General features: G+C 37.7%; 1 protein-coding gene across 5 annotated transcripts in view; it reads right to left on the bottom strand.

Annotated features, from left to right (window-relative positions):
• Positions 1 to 15,640, bottom strand: part of fndc3a (fibronectin type III domain containing 3A) — a 218,447-nt gene that overhangs the window by 87,018 nt on the left and 115,789 nt on the right. For all 5 annotated transcript variants that reach the window (XM_060833376.1, XM_060833378.1, XM_060833374.1 and 2 more), the window contains 5 exons: positions 14,262 to 14,478; positions 8,161 to 8,334; positions 4,758 to 4,816; positions 3,792 to 3,949; positions 1,625 to 1,684 (listed from right to left, as the gene is read on the bottom strand). In XM_060833376.1, coding sequence (XP_060689359.1) covers positions 1,625 to 1,684; positions 3,792 to 3,949; positions 4,758 to 4,816; positions 8,161 to 8,334; positions 14,262 to 14,478 — 668 coding nt within the window. The remainder of the gene's footprint in view (positions 1 to 1,624; positions 1,685 to 3,791; positions 3,950 to 4,757; positions 4,817 to 8,160; positions 8,335 to 14,261; positions 14,479 to 15,640) is intronic.

Genomic DNA, 15,640 nt, shown 5'->3' with positions numbered 1-15,640 from the left:
GCCTTCTCCTGTTCCTCTGTTCCTAAAAGCCAATTCCTAAAATCAGCTGTGAATAGTTTGAAATACGTGTTATTGTTCTCACCATTATGAATACACTTAAAATATTAAGATTCTTTATTCAAAATGATTAACTACATTTTAAAACCACAATTTTTGGCTCTGTCAATGCTGAACTCAATTAATCAGTATAGGATGAAACTATTCAGTCATAAGATTCAGGTTTGGTTGTCACTGTGTAGAATTAGCTAATCCTAGACATTAGAAGCATTACATGCCACATGGGACAATCATTATTTTTCTTTTTTGTATTTTTGATCTGGAATTATGAGTTGCAGTTGAGAATTGAACTTTGAACTGCAGTTTTACCTTTCACAAAAGTAGTGAAAAACAGACTGATGGTTGCTGGAAATGGGCCTGGAAAGATAATTCAGGTAATGTACTGCTCTAAGAGCACTTTAGACGATTTGGTACCAAAATGTTGCTAAGTTTGGAAAACGGCAGTTGATTGGATGCTAAATTGGTCAATCAAGAGAGAATTGGTGCTGACCAGCCAACCACAGAATGTTGAAATGAGAAACCAAAGAGTGAACTGGACTTTTGGGCAAGAGGTAGTGTTGCTGGATTAGGTTGTTGGTTTTGTTCTCTCCAGTTATCAACTTGTTGAAAATTCTGAGGAAAGAAAGCCCAATCTATCATGAACAAAGAAAAGTCTCCGGAGATTCTGTGGAAGCTGTTTGCATTGACCAGTGACTTTGGAATTCAAGCAAGGTACAATCCTATATGCCTTCAGTACAACCGATCCAATTTCATGACGGCTTGATAAATTTCATTCAATCAATTTTAATAAAAAAAAGTCTAATTGTGTGTGTGTGTGTGTGTGTGTGTGTGTGTATATGTGTGTGTGTGTGTGTGTGGGGGGGGGGGTGAGAGGTTGTATTCAAAGATGATTGATCTTAAATCTTAGATATTAATGAGATTGCCTGTGTTCTGCTAAAGTTATAGTTTATAATTTATTATTAATAATGTAAGTTATAAACAATGTCCTAGCTTAGTTATTTGTACAGTTTAGTTAGGAACATTTTAACTATCTTGAGGTTGTCACATGTTTAATTTCACATGTTGTGAATCCAAGGCTGATTTGATCTGGCTTGCTATTCCTGTTAGCGGGTTTTGAGAAGATTTGTAGCTCAGGTTGAGGTTCTGGATGTAGGTTTGCTCAGGAGCTGGAAGGTTCATTTTCAGATGTTTCGTCACTTTACTAGGTAACATCTTCAGTGAACCTCCGAATGAAGCACTGGGGGTGCTATTCCTGTGTTTGCATGAGTATTGGGTGAATATAAAATTGGCAGATGAACATTGACTCAGGATGGAAGGGGCTTCTGATACTCTCAGTACAACACTGCACCAACACTCTGTCAAGATGCACACATGAAGAAAGCATCACTGTGAAAAGCAGAGGATAATGTTGGGTGCCCAAGGAGACCCATGTCAGTAAAAAGTGGTGCTTACCTTCTCTGTTGAAGGTACATTATTGGTAGACAGAGCAGGAAAATGGGAATGAAACTATATTTATGACTACATTCATCAACCAGAAAATGAAAATCCATTATTATTGATTACCAACCTGGCTTGATATTCTGTGGCTGGTTTTAGGTCCTGTAACTTGACATTCATATCTTTTCCTCTTCAAATAAAAAAAAGTGTAAGCTATTAAATGATATAATAGTCTATCAAATTCCAAATTAAATATAAACATTTAATGGGAAGTAAAAAAATCAACTTGTGATATTTAGCAAGACTGAAAAATTAATCTAGAGTGACAAAAATACAGAAAATTCATTTCTGATAATTCCCAAAGACATGTGTCTTGCCTGAATTTCATTTCTACTTTCCAGCACAATCACGGACGACTTTTATTTTAATCCAACTGCACCAGCTAGCTTGGTTAACATAATTTCTTAATACATTTAAATGGTAATTATAAACTACATTGTGACAGTTATCAAAGACAATGTTCTAGTTAATACTGATTGCAACATTTTCTTGTGTCAGGTAGTAATTCACAGAGACTACACTGTTACATGCTAAAGGCTCCCACCACTGTCTGCACCCTGTATTGGAAGCTGGTATCTTTGGGCTTGGGATGGAGGAAGAGAAAGGAAACCTGCTATTGCAGCATCAAATGGAATGCAGAAAATTTAAAATGGACAAAGCAGTCATTTTGTGTTCAGCTCACAGCAATAGCTAAGGAAAAGTTGATGGCTTTTTTTGGCACCTGAAGCACAGATTCATCAGCTGAGAAATACATGAATGACAACAAAGTATCACCCAGACTTTGGTCTCGAGGGAAAGGAGGCCCATAACATTTATCACTGGCTGAATCTGTACAGTCTAAATTAGGATGGTAGGGGTTAAGGAGGAGAGCCACACTACTAAACCAATGAGCTGATGTAGATGATGAAGATCAACAGTAATGACAAGACTGACTTTGCAGTTGTCAGAGATCTTACAAGGATTAAGATGTCCCTTATTTCCTTATGCAAATAGTGATCAATGGGTTTTTTTTGGGAAATCTTTTTCTGAAGCTGAGCCTTTGATACGGCTTTACCCTTGTACCCTCACCTCCACTACTATATAGAGTGGAACCTCGATTATCTGAATATCGGATTATCTGGCAAGATTGCAAGATCCCAATGCTTGGCTAAACAGTGTTATCCGGCATTCGATTATCTGGAATTCGATTAACTGAATGAAATACGCCCTGCCCGTGTCTTTCGGATAATCAAGGATCCTCTGTATTGGGTTTTCCCTAATGGAGAACTATTTTGTCCTGTGCTTCATATCTGAAAATTCAAAAATATTCTGAATGCCAGCAGTAATATAAAACAGGTTATTTAGACACAGATTAAAAAATACAAATAAAGATTTCTTGGACAAAAAACATTTAAACAGAGATGGATGGAAAAATAGTTATTTGCCTCATTCTGATTGATTTTTCAAAAAAGTTGAACACAGTTAGGCAAATGACAGTGTCAAACTGAAAGGGAAAATATGGAAGCAACAGAGATAGTGAAAGTCAATAACGGAGAGAACAATATCCTCCAATTTCCCTTGGGTAATGCAAAAGCAGATTGATTAGTAATAGGCCTTTTTTTTATTTTAAGTCTATCTGAAGAATGGTCACTGGACCCAAATAGGTAACATTATTTTTTCTACATAGATGCTGCCAGTACTGCTGAGATCCTCCAGCATTGCTTTTGTTTCATATTTCCAGTATCTGCAGCCTTTGGTTTTTTTGTTTAATAATAGTGTATACATTTTACTGATATCTTTATTTAATTATCACGATTATTCAATTATATAATGAGTTATCAAGTACCAGATATAAAGTTACCTATTAATTTAGCTTTAACTTAAAAACACCAGACAAAACCCAACATATTTCCAAAACAAATAAAAAAGTTGCAATGAGCTTCACCACTAATAGAATTCCACAAATGGAGATTCCAGTTAGACTTCTGATCATTAGTTATTTGAAAAAGCAATAATTTTGTCTAATTAACGGGGAACATTCACCAGCATTGAGAAAGACCCTTCTCAGAAATAACCTCAGAACAGTCTTCTCCATCATCCAGCAATGAACTTTTAAAAACTTACAAAACTATCTATTCAAGGTAAAATCATTTAATGATGGACACAGTTTACAATAATGAACTTCTATGTACTCTGCTCTTTATGGATTATACATTTAAATTCAGGTATTAATTACACTGTGAAAATGTTGTACATACATATAAACAATTTTGAATTTTCCATCCTTCCCACTACTAGAAATAGCAACTTCATAGCTGCATGGTTCAGGTACAACGTCACTATCAGTGTCATCATTAGTTGCGGCTGAAGGAGGAGACCATGTGAGTACAACTGATCTTGCCTGGATGTCAGATACCTATGAAAAACAACACTGGAATGAAGTAAATAGGATACAGAGCATGCAAGATAAGCTGCAGACTTAATAAAGAGACACTTGCCATAATCTGTTCAAACCTCAACATAATCTGTTCAAACCTCTGAAAACTGACATGGGAAGGTGCAGTAGATTGTTGTAAAATTTGGCGAGTGTAGAGGTGCAAAGCTTTTTCAGGAAGTTTCTCCTCAAGGTGCATTGGACATGTCTTCATCTACTCAGAAAAGCATACATCTAAGTTTAGTGGGTTTGGGCTCCTATTCTCAGGTAGATCGTTGCCATGAACTCAAGTTGAGAATGTAGACAATGTTGTAGGTGAGGTCTTTGAGGTTTTAATGCAGCCATTGGTGATCAGCTGAATGCTCCAAGGCCAAAATGCTCAGACACCCTGAGAAAACATTCAAACCTACGTTTTGGATTTTTGTCACATTTTTACCAGATTCCCTCAGGCCTGAAAGGAGTTCTGATACAATACTCATTGCCTAAATACACAGGTAAGAGGAGGGAGCATGCCCACCAGCTCCATTTTCACTGATGCTAAATTGGAGTTGTTGCAAATGGTGCTTATCATTAATCTTTACAATAAGACTAATGTGATTTCAGTTATCTCAAAATCAACATAATACCTTTAAACATTCACTTTCCTTAATAGCTTGCAAAACATGTTTTGCAATTTGTATTTCAAAAACTTAGTAAAATCATACAGATCTATTACAAATTGCACAGAATTTGTGAAATTTTTTTCAGAACTTGGTACCTTTTTATAAAAGCATATAAAAAAGTTACTTACCACAGGTTTGTCAACACTTGATAGGACTGCTTCAAAAGCTTTTGCGTCTGTATCTTCATCTATAAAACCAAAAAAAACTTTACATTCCTTATTAGTATCACTGTTTTCTAATATTATTGAAATAACATTGTACCAAACTTAAAATTAATACAAAAACACTTAGCAGTTACAGAGAAGAAAAGGTCCTGATGTACTATATTTAAGAATGGACTTGGAGATGCAACACAAAAGCAATGAAGTTGTGAACACACTGTCTAAAGTTCTACTCCTAAATTCCTGAACAATAGCATACCTATATCTATGTGGCATTCTACTATAGTGGACCAATTAATCAGTCTTTAGATTATATTATTTTCTTCTTTCTAGACCACGAGATTCTGAATCTTACTGGAGAAGGTTTCCTTACTTAGTTTGTAGCTCACCCAAGTGGTTCTTCTTGGCATGGAGTGGATATACTGTACCAAAAGTTCACAAGAATAATATTAAGTTTGAATTATTAGGGCAGATTATTTAACTTGATATACATTTCCATGAGTTTAGAAGGTTTTAAACTGATATAATTGAGATCTTTAAAATTATAGTGAGTCAGTAAGACTGATATAAAGGTATTATGCTCTTTGTTCTGTTTTCTACAGTTGGGAAATCCAGAGTAAAGGGACACCATCTTAATATTAGAGCTAGGTCATTCAAAAGTGAAATCAGAAAGCAGCTTTCTCACAGAATTAAAGGCTGATGCTTTGTCAGTTGCAATTTTAAGATTTGAGATTAACAGATATTGATTATATTGTTGAATCATACGATGTAGTTGCAATGTCCACTCTACCATTATTCCAGAACCCCAAATTAACTCAACAAATGGCATCAAAAATCTAGCCTTTTAGTGTCAATTCCATCATTGCTAATTGTGGTTTAAAAAAACATCTAGTTCATTAATATCCTTTAGAGAATAAAATGTGTTCTCCAGATCAACCATCATAGGTTAGATTACATTCCCTAGAGTGGAAACAGGTCCTTCGGCCCAACAAGTCCACACCGACCCTCTGAAGAGTAAGCCACCCAGATCCATTCCCCTGTCCTGTATTTACCCCTGACTAATGCGCCCAACACTATGGATAATTTAGGATGGCCAATTCACCTGACCTGCACATCTTTGGATAGTGGGAGAAAACTGCAGCACCCAGAGGAAACCCACACAGACACGACGAGAATATGAAAACTCCACAAAGACAGTTGCCAGAGGCTGGAATCGAACCCGGGTCCCTGTTTCATTCTGTTCCAGTATAAACAAAACTTCACATTTTAATCCCATAGCCTTCATAGAGAAAATACCTTGCATTTCAATTGATATTTGACCACAGAAACATTATTCAAGTCAATGGCCTTTGTGGAAACTCTACAGTGCAGAACAACACTGGATGGACTGCTTATTTGAGAACACGGCTATTGAGGAGTAAAATGCCCTAATAACAACTAGATATCTCTGTTTTAGCACCCATTTACTACTCCTCAATTGACACCTGCAGAAAAGTGGGCACTGCCAACCTTTAATGCAATGAAAAGAATTTGTCCGAAAGAATAATGTGTGAACAATGGCTGCGTACAATGCCTCAACCACTAGAGGGTGAGACAAGTCAAAGCTTAATTTAGTGCGTCTTATGATATTCCTGACACCATGGAAGTCTGAGATAGTTTTGGTAATGAAGACCAAGAAATGAAATTTCATTATAGTTAGACTGTATATAGCTAAACTTCCAGGACAATCAAATAATATTTGTGGATGCATGATACTGCTACAGAATACATTTGATTCATGTCATCTGAATTTAGTTATTTAGCACATGTAATGTTGCAAATATAGATTACAGTCATTTCATCCATGCATGTATCTTCCTACAATATCACTGCTTTACTGACAGTGGGGGAAAAAGGCAAGTATTGTCTGTGAGATGAGAGTTAAAGGGCTGTTTACTCATCATCATCGTTATGATAGTGTCTATACAAATAACTTGGCTGGCATTATAGTTGTATTAATGCTAGGCAAAACAGGTGGAAGCATTTAGGGTGAAAACAGGGGGCAAAGTGCAGTGTTCCAAATTTAAAATTACTCCCGCTCCATTCTTGCCTGACTAGCCAAGCTAAAATCATCTTCATCTTAAATGAATACTTAAGCGTTGAAATAGCTGCATATTCATTGAATCAGATAGCGATTTTATTTTGGGAGCCATGACAACCCACCCGTGTTACTCCCAAACTTGTGGTGTAAAAATCCAGTTTATACTAAAGTAGCAAACTTTCTTCATTTAAAGTCAGTTTTGAGGGTCCTAAGTGACTTTACTGACTTGGCTAGCAACCGAATACAGTTCCATGAAATATACACCCTTACCTTTAGTGGACTGTGATCTTCGTCATCAATTGGGCCAACCTGCATTTTAGAATATCATTTCCAGGTCTTCAGCATCTAAACAGGGCAGCATTGTCCACACCCTTCTTTATTAACAAGTTGTTTGATTTTAGTCAAAATGACCTCTTTAAAGCCAAGTTGACGCTTTCAAAAAGCTACCATATTAGCAGCTGTACATTCTCCAGCCAAATGTGCTAAAGACCCAGCTCTTACCAAAAGTCTTTTGGGTACAAAGTAGTGCATCCAAATTAAGGGGAAATTGGAAGGACTGAGAAAGGCTCAGGGGAATTTTGGAATTTGGAACTATTCTGTCACCTTTCCCTCTCTCTGATATTGCTGGCATTAAACTATGCTGAGACCGCCTGCACAAGTCCAAATTTGTGCTTCTCTGATTCCTAGAGGTTAAATCTTCTCAAAAAAACTATTGTAGCAATTGCTTTGCATACTTTCTCAACGCACTCTCTCAGGTGAAACACACCTGATCACAACTTGATTGTTTCTCTTTGCTTTTAAAGAACATGTTTAAGAAGTTGAGAGATAGGTTGGGAGATAGATGCTGATCAAAAATTTACAGAGCATCTTGCATGTAGGAAAAGAATTCAAAGCTTTACAGAAGTTTTTAGTGCACTCTGGAAATACAGCTTAATTAAATTCAGTCCAGCTCAGCTTGACATCCCAACAATACTCCTTTAGAGACTGTCATATACATTTTCACTGTCATAGTTACTACCAGCATCATCCTCTGCATGCTTTTTATTATTACTAATATTACTATTATTTTAAGAACCCTCTTAGGAAGTTACCTAATTATTGCCTGAAATTTGGTTTAAATGCACATACAGACAGGAGTAGGCTAATCAGCCATTAGAACATTTTCTATTACTTGGGAAGAACTGCCATTCACACACAACATACCAAACATTTCCATACTGATTTCAGATGTGCTTTGTGTTTTCCTATCATTTCTGTTTTTCACCAATTCTGTGGATGCCCCCACAATACCTTTATTTTCTTCACTGGTGGGAGACTTATGGGGAGAGGATGGTGGGCTGCTGATCTTATCTTTCGATCCATTAGCTTGTCTATCTTTCAGTTTCTTTTGTAAACGTTCATAAGCTTTGCTAGTTCTTTCATCTCTGTGGATAAAGTTGGACCTCCCATGAGAAGGATGAGATTCTGAAATGCAATAAAGTATATACAGATTAACTTCATTTTAAAAGGAGTTTGATACAAATATGTAGGAGAAAATTTTATTTCGACATATAACAACTAATCTCTTGCAGTATGAATGCACACTCCTTGTGCAGATAAAGCCCCATGTACACAATGAAGACACCTACTACTGCGTTGAATGGCACTGCCACCACCTTCAAAAAAACAGACTCAAAACAGATCTAGTAGATCAGAACTGGGTATTCATGTGCCCCTATGAGCCATCATCAGAACTGTATCCAATCATAATATATAAACTAATGTTGCAACACAACTATCAAACTAACCCTGGTTCAAGGAGGAGTCAGAAAGAGAATGCTTGGAGAAATACCAGGCATACTTAAAAATGACTTTTCAGCCTAGTGAAGCCTCAGTACAGGTGAGACAGCTAAGACAGAGCTAAGCAACCCCACACCAATAGATCAGAACAAAGCTCAGTAGTCCTGTCAGATCCAATCATGAAAAGTGGACAAGTAAACAATTAATCAGAGCAAGTGCCTCCAAAGCAATGACACTTTTAATAATGTGGAGTTGTGCATGCCAGTGCAAAATACCAGGCTGATGCAGTTGCAACCATTTTCAGCTACAAGAGCCAAATAGCTAACCTATCTCAGCATCCTCCTGAGTTTTTCACTATCACAGATGCCAATTCAACTTACTCTACATCCTAGCAGGAAAGAGCAGAATACACTGGCTACATCTAAGATGATGGACCAGACACCAAACTGGCAGCAAAATCTTGCTGCATCCCTAATCAAGTTGTTCCAATACAACTACAACACTGGCACCTCCTTGACATGGAGAACTGCCCAAGTACGCTCTGTCCATAAATTATGACAAATCTAATCTGGCCAATTACCCCATCAGTCTACACGTAATCATCAAAGTGATAGAATTACTTAGTAATAACATCATTGATGCTCACATTGGTTGCCATCAGGGTCAGATTTTCCTGGAGCCTTAGATCAAACATGGATAAAAGAACTAAATTCAAGAGGTGAGGTGAGCTGAAAGTGACTGCACTTGACATCAAAGTAATATTTGATGAGTCATACAGCTGTATAAGCATGGAAACAGACCCTTTGGTTCAACTCGCCCAAGCTGACCAGATATTCCAAATTGATCTAGTCCTATTTGCCAGCAATTGACTCACATTCCTCAAACCCAATAAAAATTGAAAGAACTGCGAATGCTGTAAATCAGAAACAAAAACAGAAGTTGCTGGAAAAGCTCAGCAGGTCTGGCAGCATCTGTGAAGAGAAATCAAAATAAATGCTTTGTGTTTGGATTCTGAGGAAGGATCACCAGACCAAAAACTTGATTTCTCTTTGCAGATGCTGTCAGACCTGTGTTTTTCTAGTAACCTCTGTTTTTTGTCGCTCTAAACCCATCCTGTTCATATACCCATCTAGGTACCTTTTAAATGTTGTCATTGTACCCACCCCCACCACTTCCTTGGTAGCTCATTCCAAACACGCGTCATCCAGGTGTGAAAATGTTACCCTTTAGGTTCTTTTTAAATCTTTCCCCTTAAACCTATGCCCTCTAGTTTTGAGCTCCCTCACCTAGGTTATTCATTTATCCAGGTATCTCATGACTTTATAAACCTCGATAAGGTCATCCCTCAACCTCTGACACTCCAGGGAAAAACACCCCAGCCTATTTAGCTGCTGGAAAAACTGAAGAGAAAATGCTTAGCCAAGCAGTGAAGTTGATTGTCTATTGACCTGTTAAGAAGTGACCTCTTGAGAATTTACTCTTCTATTTCACACCATTTTTCAGTCTTTTGGAAACTCGCTTTCCTAGTTGTGAATTAAATAATTTCTGCAAAGGTTGTTAGAATTAAAAGATCCATAACTGATAATTACAATAACTTATTGTAAGTGACTTTGCACATGGATTTCTAATCTCTTTTCCAGGCAGGAGGGTTCTATACATTCCACATTAATGAAAGTCTCTGGTTTTGAGCTCTACTACATTAGCGAGGATGAAACTGTAATCATAGCCAGTAAGCAATGCCTTACGATGAGCATAGCATTAAAGGGAGCTAGCAAAACTGAAATCAATGTGAAACACTTTCCCTTGGCTGGAAACATATCTAGCACAAAGGATAATGATTACTGTTACTGGAGGTCAATTGTCTTAGCTCCAAGATATCATTGAAGGAATAAAAACAAAGTGCTGGTGAAACTCACCAGGTCTGGTTGGATCTATGGAAAGAGAAACAGATTTAACATTGCAAGTTTAGTATTACTCTTCAGAACATTATAAGCAGGCCAAGGATAGAAATGTTGGGAATGGGACCAAGGTGGTTTATCAAAATGACAAGCACCTGGAAGGTAAGGGTCATTCACATGGACAGAAACTAAGTCTTCCACAAAGTGGTCACCCATTCTGTAATTGGTCTTGCTAGTGTAAAGGATCTCTGAAGAAATACAAGTAAAACAATGCTACATTTGGAAGATGTGCTTGGGGCCTTGGACAACGAGGAGGAAGGAGGTGAATGCATGTGAAGGTGCAATGGTGAGAGAGGAAGTGTTGAAGGTGATGAAGAATGGACCAAGTTGTCACAGGAGCAAACGATCCCTGTGTGGAATGGAGGGGAAGATGTACTTGGGGGCGTTGGTGTTCTACTGGAGGTGGTGGAAATGGCAAATGATGATCCTTTGAGCGTGGAAAGTGAGGACAAGACAAATTCTATCATAATAGAGAAAGAGGTGATGGTAGGAGTGCGAGACATTGGTTGACAGGGCCCTGAACCTCAGTGGGGGAATTCTTGATTAAGGAAATAGGACGATATTTCAGAGACACCTTGATGGAAGGTGACCTCATCAGAACAGTTGCAACAGAGACACAGTAACTAGTAGATTGAATGGAGCCCTTGCAGGAAACAGCTTGTAAGTAAGTGGAGTTGAAGTACTATAAGATTTGGTGGAAACAGTGAAATCAAGGAAGGAAAGAGTCAGGGATGGAACAGTGACCAAGTGAAAGTCAAAATGTTAACTCTGTTTCTCTCTCCACAGATGTTGCCAAACCTGTTGGGTTTCTCTAACACTTTGTTTTTATTTTTGACTTCTGGCATTCTTGGGATTTTGATTTTATGTAAAATTGAAGACATTTCTCAGGATTGCATCCTAAGCCCTAACTATTTCAGTTACTTCATCAATGTCCTTCCTTCCAACTTAAAGAACTGGAGGTATTTATTGATGAATGCTATATTCAGTGGCATTCACATCTCTTCGGAAAATGAAGTATTCTTTATTGAAATACAGCAAAACCTGTATGCCATTCAGGTTTAGACAAATAAGCAACAAGTCACTGTGCTGCACAATTGCTAGGCACAGAATCTTAGTTATAGTGTCATAGAGATGCACAGCATGGAAACCGACCCTTCCAACCCAAACCAGTCCCACCTGTCACGTCTGGCTAAGGATATACTTTAACTCCCAGGCCCTTGGTGAGGTGCTTGAATGATGATGGGGAAAAGCAGCAATAGCAGTCACCACAACATAAGAACAGCTTTGGTTTGCCATAGGAAACTGCAGTGTCAGTGTTGCCATTTAAACAGCTGCGGTGCCCATTTGACTGTGAATAGAAGAGGTGAAAGTGAGGACTGCAGATGCTGAAGATCAGAGTCAACAAGTGTGGTGCTGGAAAAGCACAACCAATCAAGCAGCATCCGAGGAACAGGAGAATTGACATTTTGGGCATACACCCTGTGAATAGCAAGTTTGCAAATGACACCAAAATAAGTGGTGTATTGGACAGTGAAGGTGGTCATCTCAGAGAACAATGTTATCTTAGTCAGATGGGTCAATGGGCCGAGGAGTGGCAGATAGAGTTTAGATGTGAGGTGCTGCAGCTTGGTAAGGCAAACCAATTCAGGACTTATACAGTAAACGGTAGAGCCCTGGGGAATGTTGACGAACAAAGAGACCTAGAGGTGCAGGTGCATAGTCCCTTGAAAGCAGAGTCACAGGTTGACAGGTTGGCAAAGGTGGCGTTTGGCCTTCATTGGTCAGTGTACTGACTAGAGGAGTTGATACGTCATGTTGCAGCTATACAAGTAATTGGTTAAGCCACTTTTGGAATACTGCATTCAATTCTGGTCTCCCTGCACCAGGAAAGATGCTATGAAATTTGAAAGGGTTCAGAAAAGATTAACATGGATGTTGCCAGAATTGGAGGTTTTGACCAAGAGGGAGAGGTGGAATAGGTTGTTTTCCTGGAGTGTTGGAGGCTGAGAGATGTTTATGAGGGACGTGGATAGGACGAATAGCCAAGGTCTTTTTTTTCCCTCAGGGAGCCCAAAACCAAAGGGCATAGGTTTAAGGTGAGGAAGAAAGATTTCAAATGGACCCAAGAGGCAGATTTTTCATGCAGAGGGTGTATGTATGGACTGAGCTGCAAAGAAAGTGATAGAGGCAGGTACAATTATAACATTTAAAAGGTATCTAGATGAGTACATGAATAGGAAGGACTTAAAGGGAAATGGGCCAAATGTTGGTAAATGGAACTAGATTAGGTTAAGATATCTGGTTGGCACAGATGAATTGGACCAAATGGTCTGTTAACTGTGCTGGATAACTCTATGACTGCGTGTGTGTTTGGGAGGAATATATCTGCAAGAGAAGGAATCGTTTTTAAATCAATCTTGCAGCAGCCATTTAAGGGGGTGGTGTAATAAATAAAGCAAATTAGCTTATCCCTTTTAACATAGGAGCTTAATAATTGGGGGTATCCATCTGCAATTGTAATGAATTGTGGAAGCTTGCCAAGGTCTGATCATAACATTACTTTTTAAAAATGAACAAGTATGTACCCAAACAAATTGAACTGAACTTGCTAAAATGCATCCATTATTAAAACCAAAGATACCTGAAACTGAAATGGGAGCTTTATGCACATAGAGACAAGCATTCAAAGGGCGAACACTTGAGAAGGGGAAGCATTTCAGAGCCATGGAGCAAAAGGAAGTGAATAAAACATTCATTAAAATGATTGATAATTCATTAAAAGAGATACAGACATCATGAGGCAAACTGTCTATCTCTGCACTGTATAATATTTTGACTTTAGAAAATGGTTAAAGTGTGAATGCATGTTTGAAATCAAACTAATGTTACATATTAACATTTCAAGTAAATATGAATCATTCATCAGAAACAGAAGCATAAAACAAATAGTTTATTTGTTTACTCTTCTGACTGATCACTTGTGGTACCAGCCTCTCTCTCCTGTGAGAACTGTCAGCTCAGCAAGACTTCCTTCTTACCAACATATTCTACATGCTTTTTCATGTTTTACAGACTTCAGGTTGCCAACACAATTCAAAATATTTAGACAGAGTCATAGAGTAAATAAGGTTTCTCAGTTTTATCCCATTCCTTTGCAATCCAATACCAATTCCAATTTGTTTGCAATTTTAGCTTCTTTCCAAAACCCTATTTTTGCTTTTACTTTGGAAACATAATTAACAATTCCAAATACAAAATTGTGTAACTAGTAGCATCTGGCGTTTAACCGGATATTGTGACATTGTAAGTCAAAGACAAGTATTTGCATTAGTATTAGAACAGCATAACACTCAGTTTCCGCTTAACCTGTTTAAGGCTGAACACATCCTTCAGTGAAAAGATACATATTTTCTTTCATTCCATAAAATGCTGATGGAAAAAATGTTTGCCAAAATAGGCTTGATTACTTTAACTCATTTTATTTTACCAATAAAGACAGTGAGAAAAACAAAATTAAATGTTAAGACCATCAAAGCTTATTCTTGTTGACTTAGTAGCATTTCAAGATTTATGTTGGTAGGGCGTTAGCAGCATATTTTCTGCACAGCTGGTGAATGAGAAGATATAAAGAGAGTTAAAATTCATGGCTCCTACCTTGCTCTGCATATGAATGCTGGGGATGGTGCTGTGCAACATATGGTGCTGCAACATCTCCTGGCCCTGGAGAGTACATTTGATGATGTGGCAGGACAGGTGGAGGAAGAAATGGAGGCATATAAGGATGAGGATGCATTGGTGGATGACTGCCAGGATGAAAGTCTGGCTGTTGAGGTAACACCAACACCCTTCGAACACCATTTTCTTCAATGACCTGTGCAGCTCAGAAACAAAATTACACTTGAGTATAATAAGCAGGTTTAAACCTCACAGGTGAAGTACAAGCCATTTTCTTTCAATTCATCTTTCCACCACGACCTTTAAGATACATAAATAAGAAATTAATCTTTCTAAACTTTTTCTATTAAACAAAATACTTAATATAATTCTTATTCAAATTTAAATTCTCAATTCAAATCTGTATTAATACTACAGAGAGAGCAACTACCGTGAAGCTCCTGGGATTAAACCTCTCATTCACAACAGGATAATTGAAAAAATACCAATCAGGCTTGACCATCTGCAGAAATTTTAACATCCTGAGATTGTGGAATTCAAGAGTTTAAATAGAGGGATTACACTGAATGCCTCCAACGATCAATCTGGCAGAGTAGTTCATTCCACATATTCACCACTCTCTTACCAGTTAATAACCTTTTACTAATTAAATTGTCTCCCTACTTAGTTCTACTTGCTTTAGTTTAAGCAATATTGTTCAATCTGTATCATGTTAGCCTTACATTCTACAACTAGATCATGAGATAGCTTTTACCCCCAAGCTTTCTAGTGTTTTCTATAACAATTATCAGAAGATTGAGGTCAAGCCTTGCATAGTCTCTGTGCTTGGATGCCTTTCTTGCGTATGAAAGAATCTTATGCGTATTAATTTGCAACAGCATTGTAAATTTGACAACAGCATTGTAAATTTGTTTTAATCTATTTAGATGATGACATTCATCACCTTATTAGCTTCATTAACCACTATTTTCCATTGGGTTATTTAGTTACAAGTCTAAGACTTCCAGGTCTTACCTTGAACATCCTAAGTTTGAACCTAATTGGTACTCTTACTAAGAATTTTACTGAAATCTGTTTGCAAGTTCTGTTCACTACTTTGTGGTATAAGCTGTATACACACAAAAGTTCTATTAGCTAAGCATTAGTGTACAAAATTTCCATTTATTTACTTCCCAAGGTGTTAGACTTGGAGGTAGGTGAGCACTTTGGGGACAGTGACCACAACTCGGTGACTTTTACTCTAGTGATGGAGAGGGATATGTGTACGCTGCAGTGCAGGAGTTATAGCTGGGGACAGGGAAATTATGATGCGATGAGGCATGACTTAGGATGTGTGGATTGGAAAAATAGGCTTCAAT

Source organism: Hemiscyllium ocellatum, chromosome 12 (assembly GCF_020745735.1).
Source record: "Hemiscyllium ocellatum isolate sHemOce1 chromosome 12, sHemOce1.pat.X.cur, whole genome shotgun sequence".
Classification (NCBI taxonomy): domain Eukaryota; kingdom Metazoa; phylum Chordata; class Chondrichthyes; order Orectolobiformes; family Hemiscylliidae; genus Hemiscyllium; species Hemiscyllium ocellatum.
The sequence above is the reverse complement of the archived record's forward strand: the minus strand, read 5'-3'. Positions and strand labels throughout refer to the sequence as shown.